The sequence below is a fragment of the Pinus tabuliformis genome, chromosome 8, assembly GCF_031772625.1.
Source record: "Pinus tabuliformis cultivar Carrire ecotype Pingquan chromosome 8, CPIR1, whole genome shotgun sequence".
In the NCBI taxonomy this organism is placed as follows: Eukaryota; Viridiplantae; Streptophyta; class Pinopsida; order Pinales; family Pinaceae; genus Pinus; species Pinus tabuliformis.
In genome coordinates this window covers 815,076,349-815,097,110 of record NC_142294.1, presented here as the reverse complement: position 1 = coordinate 815,097,110, position 20,762 = coordinate 815,076,349, and the positions used below count along the sequence as shown (strand labels likewise).

Here is a 20,762-nt window from a genome sequence, read left to right as displayed (position 1 = left end):
TAATCATTGGTGGTTGCATGTGTTAGAGAGCTCAAACATCACCTTTTTGGTGCCTCAACAGGACAAATTTGCCATTGAAACTAGGCCGTTTGGCCTAATGGGTTTGATCTTCTCTCCCTTCCTCTCTTTTGTTGGCTGTTATAAATAACCAGATCTGAAGACTAATCTATCAGTGACATAATCAAATGTTAATCACTCTAAAGAAGCCCTAAAACATCTCTAAATAAGCCTAATAACTCTAAGAAGTAACGCACATCAACTAAGGGCTTAAATAACTTGTTTCTTGCGTGCTTCTCATTCAAGTTTTGGGACCGATTTCATGGTTAAGGGAATCTGATCTGATTTGTTTAAGTCTGGTGCATTTTCAAAGTGAAAGCATTGTGAGGAATCATTGGTGATTTAATTGTATAAATCTTGCATCTTGAGGATAGCTAGTTAGTTCATTAACTTGTCCCTTTGCATTTTGCGTCATTGCATTGAGTTTCTCTTACATGAGCATCTCATTAGTAGTTGAATGTATTTGTTAGTCTTATCTTGTATTATATATCAATGTTAGCAATCTCATCTCTCCTTGTGCTTAATTGGATTTGATTACTTTTGTGCTTAAGAGGAAATTGCAATTGGTTCATAATCAAAGTGATAAGTAGATATTATCTCATCATTGTGCTCTAAAGTTTCTCTTGTTCCAAATTGCATAAGAGAAATTAAATGAGATCTAATTGGCTCTAATAAGCATCTTGGATGATTGACATTGCTAAATCTTGTTTCATTGAGATAATTGTTAAAGTATTCTTTAAGTGCTTCATTCATTTGCAATTGTCATCTTGTAATCTTATAACATTGTGAGAAAGTGACTTAAGTTTGTCATATTGAAGCATTTAATTTATTTGTAATCTCATTGAAGCAATCACTCATATCTTGTATCTTCATTTTAGGTTAGAAGTGCATCTCTAAAAAAAATTCCTCGAAGCACAAGTTTGGTTGAAAGAAAGATAGGACCAACTTCTTCACACAATTTGAGAAGTCTAGACCCTCATTCGCAGTTAAAATAGGTGACTTTGTGGTTCTCTTGCGGGAAATCCCTTGTCAGAACAGAGGCACCTAGGTAGAACCCCATGGGAGGTATTGTTAATGAGGCCAGAGCCTCCTTCCTTTGGGACTCTCTCTACAACTTGCGTTCGAGACTAACTTCAAAGAATTAAGGAGGAGGATTCATCTAGATTAGGCATATAATTAAAATCTTCCAAGAGCTTGCATCTCACTTAGATCTAGGTCCTGCATTTCATCTAGGATAGAGTTTGCATCCTGCAGCAATTGTTCATCCAGTAACTTGGAATATCAATCTATATTGTGCAAGTAATTAAATTTAAAGGCATTGGTCTCTAATTCATAATCTTAAGGAATCTAATCAAAGTGTGCTTAATAATCATACTTTCCATTTAATTTTAACCCAAGTTGCTAGGCCATTCAGTTGTGTCTCTTGGAATTCTTGGTTCCCAACGTGTTTTTCATCATCTCATCCATAGGGACTACCCTCCCTAGCTTGCATTTAGGAGATAACTTGAACAGAGAGGGCAGGGATCAGAGTGATAGCCCTTGCCCTGAGCATTGTCGCAATTATGTGTACAATTTGAGCAACAACTGACCCTAACCCTAGCCCTAATCTCAAAGTGATTGACTACTGAGATTGGATCTCACCTCACTTGAGATCAATGGCTAAGATTGAAGCTTATTCACTAAAGTAGATTAATTTACTTTTCCTAAGTTTCTATTAGCTCAATAAGCCAACATATTCATATGTGCTCTCTCCTAAGTTAGACTTAGGCTAAGTTACATCAACAACTTGCTCAACCTAGAGCAAGTGTTCTAAGGAGATGTGGGTGACTTCTCCAAGCCTAGACACAAGGCCTGTGCAGAAGTACCTGTGTGAAAATTTTACCACTGAAATTTTCATTGCAACAACTAGAACTAATTCTTCTAACTGTTAATTAATTTAGCAGTTTATTGCTATGGAAACAACGAATTATTCACACTGCAATTTTCACAAACAAAAATGCTACGGAAGATACACTGGAAACTGAGAAAATACTAGCACACATGTACAAAATTATGACAGTTGTTTTTGGACTAAAGTCCCTGGGAAAACCCAACTTGGGAAAACCGATGCAGCAACTGAGGGTTTTTATTATTAAGCAACAGTGAGAAATTCTGAGTACAATAAATATTGCCAAATTGGTGAATCTATCCAAGAGAAATACTGGCAAAAATTATTTGAGGGCTTTTACCCTCTCTCCAAGCAATCCCGACACTATTTGACCTCTGAAAGGTTAGTCGCCCAAGTGATCTGCGCAGGCACTGCATCACCTTAGCACTGCCTGCCACACGCATTGCTTGAATCGACTGCCAATCTAGTCGTCCTGCCTGCTACTGACTGGGAAAATGCTTCTCCGACCCATGGAAAATTTTACCGACCTTTGGAACTAAAAATTTCTTCCTCTTCAACTGGATCAAACTATTCTTCTAAGGCTCTGCACAACCTCCTAGAGAAAATTTTCTTCCTTCTCTTTTGGACTCTCCGGGACTGGAAAACTTCCCCCGGACTCACTTTCTTTGCATCCCTTCTCTAGCTCGAACTCTTCCGACAATTGCTTCTGCTCTTTGGAGAAATCGACTGCCCAAGGAAATTGATCTCAAGTGTCTTTCTCCAACTAGCCATCGACTTTTTATAATCTCACTATGGGACTCCAACGGCTAAGATTAAATATTAATCAATGGCTGAGATTATTTCTCAGTCCATCCGTTTGAATTTCTAGATATATCACACCTTTCTCAACTAATACTGATTAATTAACCAGATTTCCTAAGTTTAGATTTAGGAAATATTAAAAAATTGATTAATAATCTAATTGAGACACTTCTAGGTGGAATTTCCATAAACGATTTATGGGCTATGGAGAACTCCTGTGTTTTAGCCTCTTCACAATGTTTCGAGACTAGAACGCTCCGATGCTACAAAAAAAAACTAACACTCCCTCTTAGCGAGGAAGGTGTTCTAGTGTTGAACTGCTCCAACACCCTATCTTTGCATCATCCTCCATGCGTTGTTGATGTTTGGCGATTGTGATTGCCTTCCACTTCCCATCAACCACTCCGCAACTCTGATGCTGCATATGTGATGTTGTTGACATTGCTATGCTGCTACCAACACTGCATCTGCACTGCAACTCCCTCTCATCTGTTGTTGTTGCAATTGCAACTACTGCAACTGAGAAGCATTTGAAATACTGAATCAACTATGTCTTTGTGCTGCATCTGTCTCCTGAGCATCTGACTGCTACTAGCCTCTGCACTGTCCACTGAAGAGTCTGCGTTGTTGCTGACTCTGCCACTAAGCCTCCTGCTCTATTGTCAACATTACCCTGTGCTCCTCAGCACCTAAATGCAACTAGTTTGCAACTGTCACTTTGGAATCTGACTATATCACTAACGTTGATCCATCCTACCAGTGTTACTTGGGAGCGGGAGCGGGAGCGGGGAGCGGGAGCGGAAGCGGGAGCGGGAGCGACCATTTTCAGAAGCTCCCGGTTTGGGAGCGAATCGGGGAGCGATTTTTTAAAAATATATATATTTTTTATATTTTTTAATTTTTGATACATATATGTCAACAAAAACATGTAGAATGATGAAATAGACATAAAAAACATAAAAAAACATAAATTGATCATTGAACCATATCACATCAATCATCTAGAAATTATAATCGTCATCAACCTTAGTAAAATAATAAATTAAAATAACATTCAATTCAATAACATTTATCATCATTGATCACCAAAGTAACAAGTTGTACTTGTAAGCCAAGTTTAACCATTACAAGAAGTAATATCGAAGATATTTCTAAGTCCTAACTTCTAACTGTTAACATGATATGAAATGTTAAAAATTTATAAAATGAAACATGAATAATGAGATGAAATGAAACAACTTTAGTCTTTCACAAAGCATCATATTCATAATTCACAATCATTACCAATGAGTTATAATTGCCAAGGCCCAACTTCAAACTTCAAATTTTCATTGTCACAGTCACCAGTGATATAATGTTTACAAAAAATATCATAATGTCATAATGATATGAAAGAGTCAAGAGTCAAGAGTCAAGGACTCAAAACTCAACACTGAACAGTTATGAAAACTAAAGTGACAAGTCACAAGTCTAATAGAAACTAAAAAAGACAAGTAAACTGTAAATCTACAAGTGGCCCTTGCCACGAGAGTCTCCAGGAGTATAAGTAGGTCTTGGCGGTCTTCTAGGAGTCTCCCGCCCAGACCGACGACCAGAACTAGAGCCTCCACGCGAGGGTGTCGATGGAGGTGGCGACAGCAATGGAACAAGACTCGGGCCCCGAGAACTGGATGGTGGAGGTGGAGGTGGCATGGCTGCTGCAGCTGCTTCAGCTTCATCCCGTACAAGCTCATCTTCTAGTTCTTCCATATGTACAATGCCATCTTCCAAATTGTCATCCTCAGGGTGATTGTCCCAAATTTTATATGTGAGATCTTCATTAGCCCGATCACAGTAATGGCTCAACAACCTCAAATTGTAGTGCACATAAACCAAGCTTTCTGCTCGGTTTTCGTTGAGCCTGTTTCTTTTCACATTATGTATATAACTGTAGGTGCTCCAACACCTCTCTGCAGAAGAAGAATTTACAACCTGTGCAAGAACTTTCAATGCCAATTTTCGCAAAAGTCCGTCGCCGCCATATGTTTCCCACCATGTGAGAGAATCAAATTTATCTTTGTCGTCCATTGCATGGAAGTTACCATACAAACCACTGCCAGTGAAGTATCTGCCTATTTCAAGGCGCACAGCTGCACATTCCTCCCTGTCAGGCACCAACTTTTCTAATGCATCCAGATATCCTTTAGTTACCTCTCGATCTAAATGGGGTTTGGTCCTAACACCACCCCCTGCTGCAGGTTTGCCCAACCAAGAATCTGAGTAGTATTTTGGCGTAAGGATATACGCCAAGCAATGTAGTGGAAGGTTAAGCCTTTTCCACCGTTGACACACACAATCGTGAATCAGATTGTACAAGTCGGGATCTCTGTTATTAACAATGTCTTTTATTTCCCCCAACATGGTATCCATTTGCTCATACACCTCACCAATCACTGGTTTGTCTGTATCTGCAAACCGAATCATGTTATAAATTGGCTTGGTGAAATCCAATACCTGTCTCACAGTTGTCCAAAACTGCCCATCAAGAGCGGCCTCCTCCACCGTTTCAAAACCTGCAATGTCAGCTACATTTGTAGCCCTTTCCTTTAACACCTGCCAATTTGGACTTGATACCATGCTAGCTAAACCCTCTCTTACCTTCAAAAGGCGCCTGAAGGTGAGGTAATAGCTACCAAATCTAGTCCTCGCAATCTTCAGCAACTCCAATCTCGAGTGACTGCGGAAAAGGCCATGGGTATTGCTATGATTTGTAATAAATTTTATCATTTTTTTTCCTTTCTTGTACAAATCACCAATCCATTGGTATTGTTCATTTTTGTTTTTGACAATATCATGCAACAGAAGGTTCAATGTGTGAACCAAACATCGAGACCAAAATATGTTCGGGTATCTATCCTCAATAATTGCTCCTGCTGCCTTACAATTAGGAGCATTATCAGTGATGACTTGGATGACATTGTATGGGCCAATACGCTCAATTGTTTCAAGCAATGCTTCTGCAATGTTGATAGCGGTCTTGAACTTGTCTGAGTAATCATGTGCAGCTAGAAAAATGGGACCACTTCGGGACACAGCGAGAACACTTATCAATGGCTTGCCTTTTACATTTGTCCATCCATCAGATACAATGGACACCCCATTGTCAGTCCAAGAACTTGTCATTTTATTCAAAGAATGTGATATTTTTGCTTTTTCATGATCAAGGCCAACTGTTCTTGCCTTGTCATACCCAGGGCTCTTGTATCCTTTAGGGGCATCATTTATGGCAGAAACCATTTCGTGCCAATAAGGTGAGCGTAGAACATTGAATGGTATCCCATTTGCATAGAGGAACCTGTAAATTTTTGAATCCACATCATTCCTACACCCCTCATCAAGGAAATCTGATATGGTTCTACGGCGTAAAGATGATGACCCTGAGCCTCCATGTCCATATCCACTGCCTTGGGAGGATGCTGAAGGAGTTCTTTGTGAGCTTTCAAAGAAACCCCTTGATCTTTTTGCTTTGTATTGGGCGTCCTCCTCTTCCTTTATGTATTTGGCTCTATCTTCTGTTGACACCTTGTCGCAAGTTCTGATTCCTATTTGTTTCTCTCCATCCCATGCCCTTTTCCCGCAAAGGTGTCTTCTCAAACGGGTGTATGAGCCTGTGAAATCAGAATTGCAATGGGGGCAATGAAATTTAGTGGTTCCACCCCCTCTCCCTGCTTCAGGCCTCTGAACATATTTCCACAATGGAGTTTGGTCTTGTTTAGTTTTTTGACCCTCATGTTCACCCTCCTCCACATCCTCCTCACTGGGGTTTTCACCTATTTGACTTCCTCCGGCTTCTTCATCCACCTCTTCAGTTTCAGGCCCCCTCCGTTTCCTACTCTCCACCACCATAATAACCAGAAAAGGGACCAGGAAGAGGAAAATGCCAATAAAAATCCCCAGGTCCATCGTGTTTGATGTTTGTAGGGTTTGAGTCTTGAATCTGCAAATTAATTTAGTTTATTGGGATTAATTCATTTAATTTATTAATTTAATTTAAATTAATGATCTTTAAACTCAAACAGGTAAATTAAACTAACCAAACTAACCACCTAACCAGCTAAACTAACTAAATGATTAAGTTACTTACCTCTGCAAGCTTGCTCCTCGCTCCTTGGCACTTGCTCCTCGCTCCTCAGCTCTGGCTCCTTGCTCCTCAGCTCTTGCTCCTTGCTCCTTTGCTCTCAAACTCAAGCTCAATCTCATTGAAATGATTTTGTTTTGGCCCATTGGGCTTATAAATCCAAAAAAATAAGTTAAATTTTTTGTTTTTTTCGGGTCCGCGGAATTTTTTTCCGCCGAATCGCTCCCGAATTTTTAAAATTCGCTCCCGGAGCGTTTTTTAATGCCCGGGAGCGATCAGGGAGCGATCGCTCCCCGATCGCTCCCGGGCATTAAAAAGTGCTCCGGGAGCGCGGGAGCGATCGCTCCCTGAAGCGCTCCCTCACAGACCAGGGAGCGCAAATTTTTTTACGGGAGCGCGCTCCCGAAAATCGCTCCCGTCCGGGAGCGATTTGGGGAGCGCGCTCCCGACCCGCTCCCGAGCCGCTCCCGCCCGGAGCGCGCTTCGGGAGCGGGTTCGAAGGGGGGGGGGGCGCTCCCCCGCATCACTGCATCCTACTATTGAATATTGTGGGCCCCTGTAGCAAGGTAATGATCCATGAGGAGGTCACCTTAATGGACCCTACCCATCTCTATGCTGCCCTGAGACTATAACTCCATATTGCCCCACCTCACTCCTGGAGGTTTAGCAGCAAACATGGCGAAGTCTTCCTCCAACCTGGAGGACAATTTGTCTATCTCTGCAGATGCTACTGCTTGGTCTTGCTTCTCCTACTTATCCTTCTTCCTAAGAGGACACTAAGTATTGTAGTGGCCAAACTCGCCACACCTGAAGCACTTTACCTTAGATAGGTCCTTCTTTTTCTTTTTTTCCCCCTGTCCTTGACTAGGACCCTTTGATGCAAGGGCCACATTCTCCTCTTCCTTTTCACCTTTTGAACCCTTGATGTTTCTTTCGCTGATGGAGCTCTTTACTAGAGCTCGCCTCATCTCCTGTTGCAGGTTTGACCACATCTTGTCTCGTCTAGTCAATGTGTCTCAGCCGAAGATACTTTTGACAAAGACTTGCCACTCCTCTGAGACACTATTTAGTACCAAACACACAAGATCTATCAGTTGAGGTGCCTCCCTAATGGTTGCACGTTGATCCCAGATTTCCTAAATCCTGGTGAGGAAGGGATCTATGTCTTCACCCTTTTGCATCCTAATGTTTCTCAGCTTCTCCTATAGGAACATCTTCCACTGCTCGGGAGGATTCTGATATAGTTGATCGAGAGCATTCCACACCTCCTTGGTCGTACGCTGTTATTCAACCAGATCACAAAAGAGAAGAAAAGATAGATCAATGAATTGAAAATTAGCCTCTTCGAGGGGGCAACCTCCTGTACATCACATAAATTAAAAATTCTTAGATCATACAAATGATAAGACCTTCTTGGTATTTATAGGAGTCTAAGGAGTCACAATATAATCAGAGCCTACATAAAAATAATAATGTAAGGGCACAACAATAACAATATGGGGGCTACATTGGCACAACAATAACAATAGGGGGCTACAATAACAATAACAATAAGGGGGCTACATTGGCACAACAATAACAATAGGGGGCTACAATAACAATAACAATAAGGGGGCTACACTAGTATTATAGGGGCCTAACATGCCCCTCTCCTTCAAAAAAGTGTTGTCCTCAACGATTGAGTAGTTTCGGATACTTCTGTATAAAATTCTCATCCTCCCATGTGGAATCTTCAACAGGTAAGTTCTTCCACTTAATGAGATACTTTGAAATTAATCGATTTCGTAGTTGTAAGGTTCTTGTTACTGTGATTTCTTCAGGAACAAATATGATTTTTCCTTCTTTGTCAACTTCTGGCAATATTGTTTGAACTAGGAGCTTGTCACCGATAACCTTCTTTAAGCATGAAACATGGAAAACTAGGTGTACTTAGGAAGATGCAGGCAGCTCCAATTTGTATGCCATAGTACCAATATTTTGCAACACCTTGTAAGGACCATAGTACTTGGGTGATAATTTATTATCCTTCTTAGCTTGCTTGAGGGACATTTGTTTGTATGGTTGTAGCCGTAAAAATACCCAATCACCTACATCAAAACTTCTTTCACTACGATGTTGATCTGCCTGTTGCTTCTTTCAATTCTGCACCAAAGTGACGTTATCCTTTAAGAGTTGTAGAACTTTTGATGCTCGATGTGATCTTCCACTGCTTGAACCTTAGAATTTTCTCTTAAAGATGATGCGATGGACGGTGGATGATATCGATAAAAGTGCCAAAAATGGGGTCATTTTTGCTGCATTATGGAAGGAAGTGTTATACCATCATTCAGCCAGAGGTAACCACTTGACCCATTGTGTTTTTTTATCAGATACAAAGCAACGAAGATATCCTTCCAAACATTTGTTCACTATCTCAGTTTGCCCGTTAGATTGTGGATGATAAGATGAGCTATGAGCTAATTGAGTACCAAGACAAGAAAATAATTATGTCCAAAAAATTCCAGTGAAAATGGGATCTCTCACTTACAATAATCTTTGGGTTTCCATGTAAGTTTTGAATTGTTTCCATAAATGTAGTAGCAACTGTACTGCATTTAAGAGGATGAGATAATGCACAAAAGTGTCCATACTTGGTAAATTTATCAACTACCACCATATGACACTCTTTCCTTCATAATTGGTAAGCCTGTGATAAAATCCATTGAGACATCCTCGCAACGCTGACTTGGAATGGCTAAAGGTTGTAACATACCTGAGGTCTTAATTGTTTCAACTTTATTTTGTTAGAAAACCAAACACTCTACCACAAACTTTTGAATATCAAATTTAAGGCCATCCCAAAAAAAATCCTTCTTGACCCTTTGGCAAGTTTTTAAAAATCTTGAGTGCCCTCCTAAGGGGGAGGTGTGCAATTCCAAAAGAATATTTTGTTTGAGCTGAGAATTATTACAAAAATATAATCGATCTTTGTACCATAACAGATCATTTTTCTAGATAAATGTATCAGGTGTACTGGGATCTTGCTGCAACTTTTGAATGAGTGTCCATGCCTCTTCATCATTCTTTCATTCATCTCTTGCTTCAGTTATCCAATCAGGTTGGATAATAGAAATGGCACAAAGCAATGCTTCCACATCCTCATCCTTTCTTGAGAGTGCATCTACAACAACATTTTGCTTCCTTTTTTTGTAGATGATTTCAAAGTCATAACCCAACATCTTTGTGACCCATTTTTACTTCTCTTTGGAAGATAATCTTTGTTCCAAAAAGTTTTTAAGACTATCATGCTCTGTTTTTACCTTGAAGTGTCTTCCCATTAGGTAAGGTTGCCATTTCTTTAGTGCATGTAGTATTGCCAACATTTCCTTCTCATAAATAGGTTTGTGTAAATACTTTCCCTTGATTGGACAACTTTCAAAAGCAATGGGTCTTCCTTCTTGCATTAAAACAACACCAATTCCATTTCCCGAGGCATCACATTCCACAATAAAGGTTTTTGTGAAGTTTGGCGTAGCTAAGACCGGTGCTTGGCACATTGCCTCTTTAAGATGTTCAAAGGCCTTAGTTGCTTCTAGAGTGCAAGAAAATGCATCTTTCTTCAATAATGTTGTTAGAGGTGTTTATATTCTCCCATAATTCTTAACAAACTTGCGATAAATACCCTGCCAACCCAAGAAATCTTCGAAGATGCTTTAGGGTTGGTATTTTCAATTCCTTAATGGCTTTAATTTTGTTAGAGTCTACCCTAACACCCTCATGAGATACAATAAGACCCAAATATTCCACCTCCTGTACTCCAAAGAAACGTTTGGAGGTTTTTGTAAATAATTGTTTTTCCTCCAATAATTTGAGCAGCATGTCAACATGTTGAACATGATCCTTCCAAGTATTGTTGTAGATTAGTATATCATCAAAAAATACTAACACAAATTTTCTAATGAAGGGTTTGAAAATGGAATTCATCAAACCTTGAAATGCGGAAGGTGCATTAGTTATGCCAAAAGGCATGACCAAAAATTCATAATGACCTCCATGAGTTTTGAATGTTGTTTTCAGAATGTCTTTAGTCTTCATTCTAATTTGATGATATCCAACACGAAGATCCACGTTGGTGAAGTAAATTGCTCCATCTAATTCATCCAACAATTCATCAATCACATGAATGGGAAATTTATCTTTAATAGTGAGCTTGTTGAGCTCCCTATAATCCGGACTCATACACCATGATCCATCCTTCTTGTGCACCAATACTACTGCAGCAAAGAAATAACTTTGACTAGGTTGAATTATACCAACCTTTAGCATTTCTGCAACCATACATTCAATTTCACTCTTTTGGGCATAGGGACATCTGTAAGGCATGATGTTTAAAGGAACACTTCTTGGAATCAAATGAATAGCATGATCATGATCACGAATAGGTGGGAGGCCTTTTGGAGTCTCAAATACCTTGGAATGATTGTCCAAGACTTTTTGGAGATCTGGAGAAATAGATGTTTTTGATGTTTTAACCTCTAGTGAGCATAATTATGCAATTACACCCCATTGTTTTTTCTTCAGAAGCTTTGTCATGCCATTAGAGTTGATTATCTTCCTTTTTTTTTTCCTGCGATACCCCTTAATTCAACTTCTTTTCCTTCCCAAAAAAAATTGAAGAAAAGTTCTTGAAAATTAAAAGGTAATGTCCCCAAAGATTGTAACCATTGGACTCCTAGCACAACATCAACACCACCCATTGGAATGCAAAGCATTGGACTATTCAATACATATTCCCCCACGGTTAGCTTGATATTATGGCACTTTCCAGAGAAATTTATAGTTCCTCCATTTGTATCCATCACTTGATAGTCTGGTGTTGGATATAGGATGCAATTTAATTCCTTGGTTATCTTACAATGAATAAAATTATAGGTACTACCCAAATCAATCAACACTATTACCTTTTTCTTCTTGATATATCCTTCGATACTGAGAATTTTAGGAGTGGTAATTTTCGCCAATGCATTACAAGATATGGTCGGATTCATTTCTTATTTCTTTGGGGTTGGTTCCTAGTGTATATCCTCCCCTTTTGATGTTTCTTATTCCTTTTCTTCCTCCTCTTCACAATCTATGTAAAATAATTTATTCTCGACACACTTATGACCTTTAGTATATTTGCTATCACAACTCTAACAAAGCTCTTTTGCTCTTTTTTCCTCCAATTGTTGTGGTGTCAACCTTGTAGGTTGTAGAAGTTTAGGAGCAGCAACACTTCCATCTTTATAGTTGTGACTGGTATACTTCCTTGTTGCCATAATTTTGCTTTCAACTTTTTTTGCCACTCTGAATGCCTTCTCCAATGAATCAAGTTCTCAAAGGCGAACCTCATGTTGGATGTTCTCCTTTAAAGTCCCTATGAAGAAATCAATCCTACGCTCCTCTGGAATATCAATTACCTTGATATTCAATTTTTGGAATTTCTCAATGTGCTCCGCCATTGAACCCTTTTGTTTGAGATTTATCAATGGGCTAAAGAAGGTGTTGCTCTTTGTATCCTCATAATGTGCTATCATTTCCTCCGTAAAAGTTGATCAAGTTACAAGTGGTTTACAAGAACAAAACCATTGATACCATACAAACTGATTGGGTTCTAAATATAAAGATGTAATGCATACCTTTTGTGTGTGTTGCACATCATAGAGATCAAAATATTGCTCCATCTGTAGTATCCATGTTACCAGATCCTTGCCATCAAACTTCCTCATATCGATCTTTGGAATGTGGTCGGTGTTAAACCCAACATTGGAGTCTCTAAAATCATAATTCATATTCTTTTTTTCCTCATCATGATTTTCATGGATTACCTTGTCACCACTGGGAAGCCTTTCTTATAACAACTTTGCCAAACCTTCCTTCAACCCTTCTATCTTGACATTCATTGTTGATGCCATGTCTTCTTTTAAGCCATCATTCAAAACTCCCATGTCCCTTTTTATACCATCTATCTTAACATTCATCATGGCTTCCAATTCAGTTTTTGTTACTTATTGCGAGAATGAAATTTTTGCACTTGGTCTCATAATTTTGATATATCATGCTGCATTTCTTCCTCTTCTTCATGTGTCATAGTAGAGCTTTTTGGTTGCTTACTAGGTGTATCCATTCTTTTGTTTCGAGACATTATGGAATTAGAAAAAGATATCTATGCTTGAATATGCCCTTTGAATCACTTCAAACTGATTTTTCAAACAAAAGTTATGCAAAAAAAAATTAAAAAAATACACACCTTTTTCTTGCTTTTAGGAGCTCAATATTAAAATTACTGTATCTCTATAAATTCGGCTCTTCAGGGTCTGAAATTTCGTCTTGTGGTAGCCCTTTGAATCTTCTTTCCAACGCGAGAAGTCGGACCAAGATTGGATTCTTCAAGATAACATTATGCCTAATCTCCCACGATAACCTGATTATGGATTGGTTAAGTAGAGCGAACTTGTACAAAATTCCACGTGTTATTATTTCATCCTTCATCCCTGAAAATGATACACGACAAACTACAGTTCGTGCAATTTCAATAACTTTTTATGAAATTCAAATCCGATGGCTCTAGAGAAAGTTATGACAATTTTCCCTAGGTCACTTGTTTGAGACTGAATTTTGGAGCATGCAAAAACCCTAACTTATTCAGACTATATCTAAAAAATATAGGGAACTAATATCTGAAATTTCTACACGAAGTTTACCTAGATTTCTTCTCCATGTGGTCGAAATGTCAGCTTTTGAAGCTTCACAGAAAAAAAGTTATAATAAAAATTCCCTGATGACCTGTTTGAAGCAATGAAACCCTAGAAGCCAAAGCTCTGATACCAAATGTTATGCAACCAGATCACAAAAGAGAAGAAAATATAGATCAACAAATTGAAAATTAGCCTCTTTGAGGGGAAACCTCCTTTACATCACATAAATGAACAATTCTTAGATGATACAAATGATAAGACCTCCTTGGTATATATAGGAGTCTAAGGGGTCACAATATAATCAGAGCATACATAACAATAATAATGTAAGGGAACAAAAATAACAATAGTGGGCTTCTATGGGGCACAACAATAACAATATGGGGGCTACATGGGCACAACAATAACAATAGGGGGCTACACTAACAATAACAATAAGGGGGCTACACTAGTATTATAGGGACCTAATATATTCTTGGCCAATATATGTGAGACTATATGGTCTCAAACACCATCCAAGATCATCCACTTCACCGTTTCCATCTCTTTCCTGTACTCTTAGAGTTGATCTACATCTAGTGGTACTACCACCACATTTTCTACATAGGTCTTTAGGCCAAATTCATCTAGCAGGAAGGACATCCGGCCTTCCAGATGACAAAGTTGGAGGCTCCCTCCAACCTATCCTGATCTCTAAGCCCAGTTGTGTCCATCTCGAATCTGAACTGGGAACTCCCTCTTTCCCTTTGCTTGGCTGCTGAATCTACTACTCGCGCTCCCTTCTGGAGTGAAAATTTGCTTGCAGCTACTGCTGCTTGCAATTGGAAAATCAGATTTCTAAACTAGAAAGCCTTTGAGAAAAATTATCTCTGTGTGTGCACTTCCTCTTCCACCTCACGCTAATTCTACTGTTGCAAAACCCTTTTGCGCCCAAACAAGGAATATGCTCAACGAAAATTTGAGCTACAACTGCACTTCTACCTGTTGGAATCACTCGAACTGGCAAGCTGACTTTTTTTTGCCAACCTACACTTAAAAATTGAACTTGCTCGAGCAACTCGCACTGCCCGGGTCAGGCTTTGTGCAGCCACCATAAATTCATCTTGTTGCTTCCTCTGAACAAAAAAATTCTACTTCTACTTCTAAGTTTCCCCGTTTGATCAAAATCGCTCTGATACCATGTGAAAATTTCACCACTGAAATTTTTATTGCAGCAACTGGAACTAATTCTTCTAACTGTTAATTAATTTAGTAGTTTATTGCTATGGCAACAACAAATTATTCACACTGTAATCTTCACAAATAAAAATATTGCGGAAGATAAACTGGAAATTGAGAAAATACTGGCATACACATACAAAAATATGACACAGTGGTTTTTGGACTAAAGTCCCTGGAAAAACCCAACTTGGGAAAACCGGTGCAACATCTGAGGGTTTTTATTACAAAGCAACAGTGAGAAATTTTGAGTACAATAAATATCACCAAACTGGCAAATCTATCCAAGAGAAATACTGGAAAAAATTATTTGAGGGCTTTTACTCTTTCTCCAAGCAATCCCAGCATTGTCTGACCTCTGAAAGGTAGTTGTCCAAGTGATCTACACAGGCTCTGCGTCACCCTAGGACTGCCTACCACACGCACTACTTGAATCGACTGCCAATCTAGCCGTCCTACCTGTTGCGGACTAGGAAAATGCTTCTCTGGCCCTCTGGAAAACTTTCCCGACCTCTGGAACTGAAAATCTAGCTATCCTACCTGCTGCGGACTAGGAAAATGTTTCTCTGGCCCTCTGGAAAACTTTCCCGGCCTTTGGAACTGACAAAGTCTTCCTCTTCAGCTGGATCAAATTGCTCTTCTAAGGCTCTGCATTGCCTCTTGGAGAAAATTTTCGGCCTTCTCTTTCCGAGTCCGAGACTGGAAAACTTCCCCCGGACTCACTATCTCTGCCCCCCTCTGTCTTTGCTTCCCTTCTCTAGCTCGAACTCTTCCAACAACTGCTGCTGCTCTCTGGAGAAATTGAACTGCCCAAGGAAATCGATCTCAAGTGTGTTTCTTCATCTACCCATTGACTTCTTATAATCTCACTGTGGGACTCCAGAGTCCAACGACCAAGATTAAATCTTAATCAATGGCTGAGATTATTTCTCAGTGGATCCATGTGAGTTTCTAGATAATTCACACCTTTCTCAATTAATACTGATTAATTAACTAGATTTCCTAATTTTAGACTTAGGAAGTATTAAAAAATTGGTTGATAATCTAATTGAAACACTTCTAGGTGGAATTTCTATAAACAACTTCTGGGTTATGGAAAACTCCTATGTTTTAGCCTCTCCAAAAAGTTTCGACACTAGAACACTTCCGATGCTACAAAAAAAAAAACTAACAACCGACCCGAGCTACAAACTTCAACATAATGTGCCTCATATTTGATGACCCACCTTCATCTTATGAGTAGGCTAGATGCAATAAAGCACTGAACGAAGCATGGATGGGAGGCATCTGAGGTTGACTATCTGTGGATCATCAAAGGGATCCTCGCTGACAAGCTGAAACAATAGGAAAATAAATTCTCCTAAGGGGTTACCCATTCGGGTGAGTACCAAATCTCAAAATAATTTATCATATATCAGAGTACCACCCTTGACCTCTTGAGAATCAGCCAAAAGTGAAGAGGAAGTTGTATTGAGGTGACTGATGTAACTCTTATCCATTACCCCATGGTGGTATCCATGGATTGGGATATTCCACTTAGATGCTAGTTAAGGTGGTAACAGTTTCCATTTTCTGCTAAAATGTACTATGGTGGATGACAAACCATATAAGGACAAATTTCAAATCACCTAAGGCATAATAGCAAAAATTCCCACTCCCTAAACTAGACCATATATGGCCCTGCTTATGATACTAATTTTTTGACAAGATGAAATACTTTATCTAGAATCCATACAATAATAGAGTAATAATTTACATCTACAAAGTATTGTGGAAGACTCATGATATATAATAATAATCATTAATCCATGCACAGATTTATAATATTCACTAACATCCAATGAATCTCAACCTACTCATAGATCATCCTACAGTCATCAGATCATATGGCAGCCTATAATCATTTTATATCAGCTAATAGTGTCAAAACATAAGCTATACAAAGTTATATACATAAAACAATACAAGGTCATCCACCCATCTCAAATGCCCTCAAAACAATGATAATAACTAATAATAAGACTCACTAAAATGGGGCATTACAAGAGAGTTCCCTTTCTACTTCAAATACATATGATGCAAATCCTTTGGCCACAAGCCCATAGTAATAGAAACTCTTCTTTTCATACCAGAAAGGAAAATGAAAAAACTAAGGTAGATGTCTAAGATGCCAGCCATTGCCAATGTAACTAGGTTTTCCCTTGATCTACCTAAGCCTCTAATCTACTAGAAAGATATTAGCCATTGAACAAGATTTATAAATCTCCATGCGATGTTTTTTATGGCAGATTGGTTGTTGTTGAAGTTACATGACAAGATATATAGTAAAGTTGTCATTGAACATCACAAACAAGAAATATTGTTTACTTTTTTAAACAGATGTATTGGCTAGCCACTGACATGACTGGTGTCATGTACCATGGAAGTCCCATTGTGCAATAATTATAAAATAAGAAATTGATGGTATCAGTGTCTCTCTTTAGGAAGCAATGTTTGTGTAACTTTGAAAAAGAGCCCCTTGTACAATATAGATCTTTCTCCATATAGTCATGATGTTTGTTCCATATTTATTGCACGGTGTATGGAGTTATTCTTTTGTTAAGGAGAAATAAACAGAGACTGTTGTGTTTGTGATTTTCCAGGTTTATGGAGCCATTGTTGTCACACATACCAATGATGGTTCTAGGAGGAAATCATGATATAGAACCTCAAGTGGGAGACCTCACATTTGCGTCATATAGTGCCCGGTTTGCAGTTCCCTCTGAAGAGTCTGGATCCAACAATAGCCTGTATTATTCCTTCAATGCTGGAGGGGTACACTTTCTCATGCTTGCAGCTTATATAGATTTCAATAGATCCAGTAAGTTATGCTTGTTTAATATCATTTTGGTTGTTCTTTATAACTAAATAAAGATAGCAACTAGTAAATTTTATACACATTACTTCTTTTGTTCTGTTGAATTTGGAATCTGCTATTCAGATTGTCAGTCTGCAGCTGGAAAGCCTAGACTTGATTGGCATAATTGACCTTGTCTACTACTATATATTATTTATGAGTGCAAATGCAACCCATCATATTCTGAACTGTAAAATCGGCATTTCAGCAATCAGATTTCTTGCTAACATGCCATTCATTTGATTGTCAACTAATGCAAGTTTCTTTGATGGATTAGGTGAACAATATGCTTGGCTCAAGCAAGATCTTGAAAATGTAAACCGTGAACTGACTCCTTGGTTGATTGCATCATGGCATTCTCCTTGGTATAATAGTTACACTAACCATTATCAAGAATTTGAGTGTATGAGACAACAGATGGAAGACATCCTATATGAATATGGTGTAGACTTGGTGTTCAATGGCCATGTAAGTTATCTAGCATTTGTCAGATTAAAAAAAGTAAACACGCTAATAATCATGTTTATGTGGTGGCTTGCTACAGTCAAATCTCTGAATTTTCGCATATTGTAGATACAAACAGAAATGCTTGGTTAAGAGTAGTTTTATAGCATCCAGCTTTCTACCTCAAAATTTAATCAAATCTTCCTACTATTATATTTGTGACAGGTACATGCATATGAGAGGATGAACAGAGTTTATAACTATGTCCTAAACCCATGTGGTCCAGTGTATATCACAGTGGGAGATGGTGGAAACATTGAGAAGCTTGCAACAAGGCATGCAGACAAACCTGGAAATTGTCCAAAAAAAATACATAACCACGACTTTGGAGGGGTATGCCCTTTTAATTACACCTCTGGTCCAGCAAAGGGGAAGCTTTGCTGGGACAGACAGCCTGATTGGAGTGCCCTTAGAGAATCCAGCTTTGGACATGGCATATTAGAGGTATGATTGACATTGAAAATAAAAATGAAATGGTCCAAAATGAAATTCTTGGATTCTACACCATACAGGCAGAGATATCTTATACTAGTTACAAGAAAAAAGGACTGCAAATCAACTTCCCTTCCTTGGTTATATGTTAAATGCATGCATATTCTGACACCACTATGGTGGAAACTAACTTCCCCCAGCCAAAACCAACAATTAACTCCCCTCCCACCATCAATCTCACCTGAGTCAATCTTATTTTACACCTACCGACCAATCCTTTGCCTCAACACTGCTGCCTTTCAGCCAACTTTCCCTTAGCCACCACCCACCTCTCACTGCAGGCTCTATGTATCCTTATTGAGTGACTAGCATAGATACATGTTAACCCTGGATCTATTAAGTGTCGATAAGGATCAAAATGTATGAGGTGCGAACCTCAATGTTTTGTTATCCTTCTTGACATGTAATAGATCCAAGGTAAAGTTGGATCTATTCTAATTTATTTATTTTTTAAATATTCTAAGTAACATAAACTCTATGTTGGTTGCTTTTCATTTCTTTAGTGTTACAGATATGCACTCACATACGCACACACAGAAGTGTTGAATATTTCATCCCACCCAGCCTGTAAACTTTAGAGCACCTCACTTCTCTGAATGCAACAATTGTCTGCAATTTATTGATATTAATGGAAACAACAGTAACTTGGTTCTAACATAACTATGTATATGTGGTTGTGTAGGTAAAGAATTCCACTCATGCACTTTGGACTTGGCATCGCAATCAGGATGCTTATGGAAATGTGGGTGATGAAATTTATATTGTAAGACAACCTGAAATTTGTGCTCATATGACGGCCTTCCTGTGAAAAATAAGGGGAGAAATCTCCTTTGTTGAAAGCAAAAGTAAGCAGTGACAAATACACAGAACACCCTAGTCTCAACTTTACGGATGAAAAGATCTATCTCTGAGAACATCTAGCTATCATTGCCATAAGCAAAATATTTGCATAAATATTATTATGTGATTTGAAAAGATATTTTACTTTTCCATAGAGACGTGTTGATATTTCTTTCCTGTGTTTTTGCAAATTAATCACTTGGTAGTAGGCACTAACACTCGATAATCTCAAAAATCTTAGACAAATTGATAACATGGGTTGTAGACTGTAGGACCTCAATACAGTAAAATAGATTAAAGTGTTGTCTGATAGACTAATGACTTTGAGTGGATATCGGAAAAACCATTTAGGATGCTCATGCTCAATGCAGCACATTTATACCTCTGTTGATTAAATCACAACATTACCGGCAACACAAACTGAAATTAAGTTGTTGCAATCAGACAATTAGCCAACATTTGATCCTTATCCTATGAAGCAAATTTTCCTACGTTTGAGACATTCCACCTAGTAATTATCACAGATAAATGTTGTGCATTTTTGCCACACAACCTAATGTGTCATCTACTTCTTTTGCAGTTATTGCTTGATGCACTGTTTTAGTGTTGAAAGTGGAGATCTGTATATAAACAGTATTAGAAACCAAGTTATAATATCAATTGTTTACTAAGCAATCTTTAACATCAACATGAACAGAACAACAAATATATACAGTGCCTTATCCAAAATGTCATTAAGTTAGATATCTTATACTTTAGGATCTACCATTTTTTAAGAAAATGCTTCCTTCAACAATTAATAAAGCAATGTTTGTACTCATCATTATGATACAAAAGAAATGTAGGTTGCAAAGGCAACCACCATACGCACTAGGTTTGAGGGCAATAATAGTCCCAAGAAAGTCCCAAAAATTAAAATCTAAAGACAAACTCCCCTAACTACAATATCTAGTGAAAATATATCGTGTTGCTATCTTGTGCCAGTACAAAAATTAAAATGCCATCATGGTGGATACAGTCTACATAATAAGAAGCGCCAATATTGTAAAAGAAGAAAAAAATTATGCTTTTGTAGGTGCTATGTCCTGGCAAGAGTATCACCGCTGTCATTATTGCATGACCAACCCATCCATCTATATGAGGTTTGGGCTTTTGGACCTCAATTTTCCAGCTATCATTCTCCTTTTGTTGTCAGAAAATGCTAGGGTCAACATGGAGAATTTATCATTTTGC

The 20,762-nt window shown here is 38.5% G+C and overlaps 1 protein-coding gene across 1 annotated transcript in view; it reads left to right on the top strand.

Annotated features, from left to right (window-relative positions):
- LOC149238063 (purple acid phosphatase 23-like) overlaps positions 1-19,683 on the top strand; it is a 132,214-nt gene extending 112,531 nt beyond the window's left edge. The window contains exons 4-7 of the mRNA XM_089372906.1: positions 17,440-17,657; positions 17,971-18,161; positions 18,363-18,641; positions 19,372-19,683. Of these exons, the coding sequence (XP_089229032.1) occupies positions 17,440-17,657; positions 17,971-18,161; positions 18,363-18,641; positions 19,372-19,497 (814 nt within the window). The 3' untranslated portion in view covers positions 19,498-19,683. The remainder of the gene's footprint in view (positions 1-17,439; positions 17,658-17,970; positions 18,162-18,362; positions 18,642-19,371) is intronic.
- Positions 19,684-20,762: the final 1,079 nt, after the last annotated feature.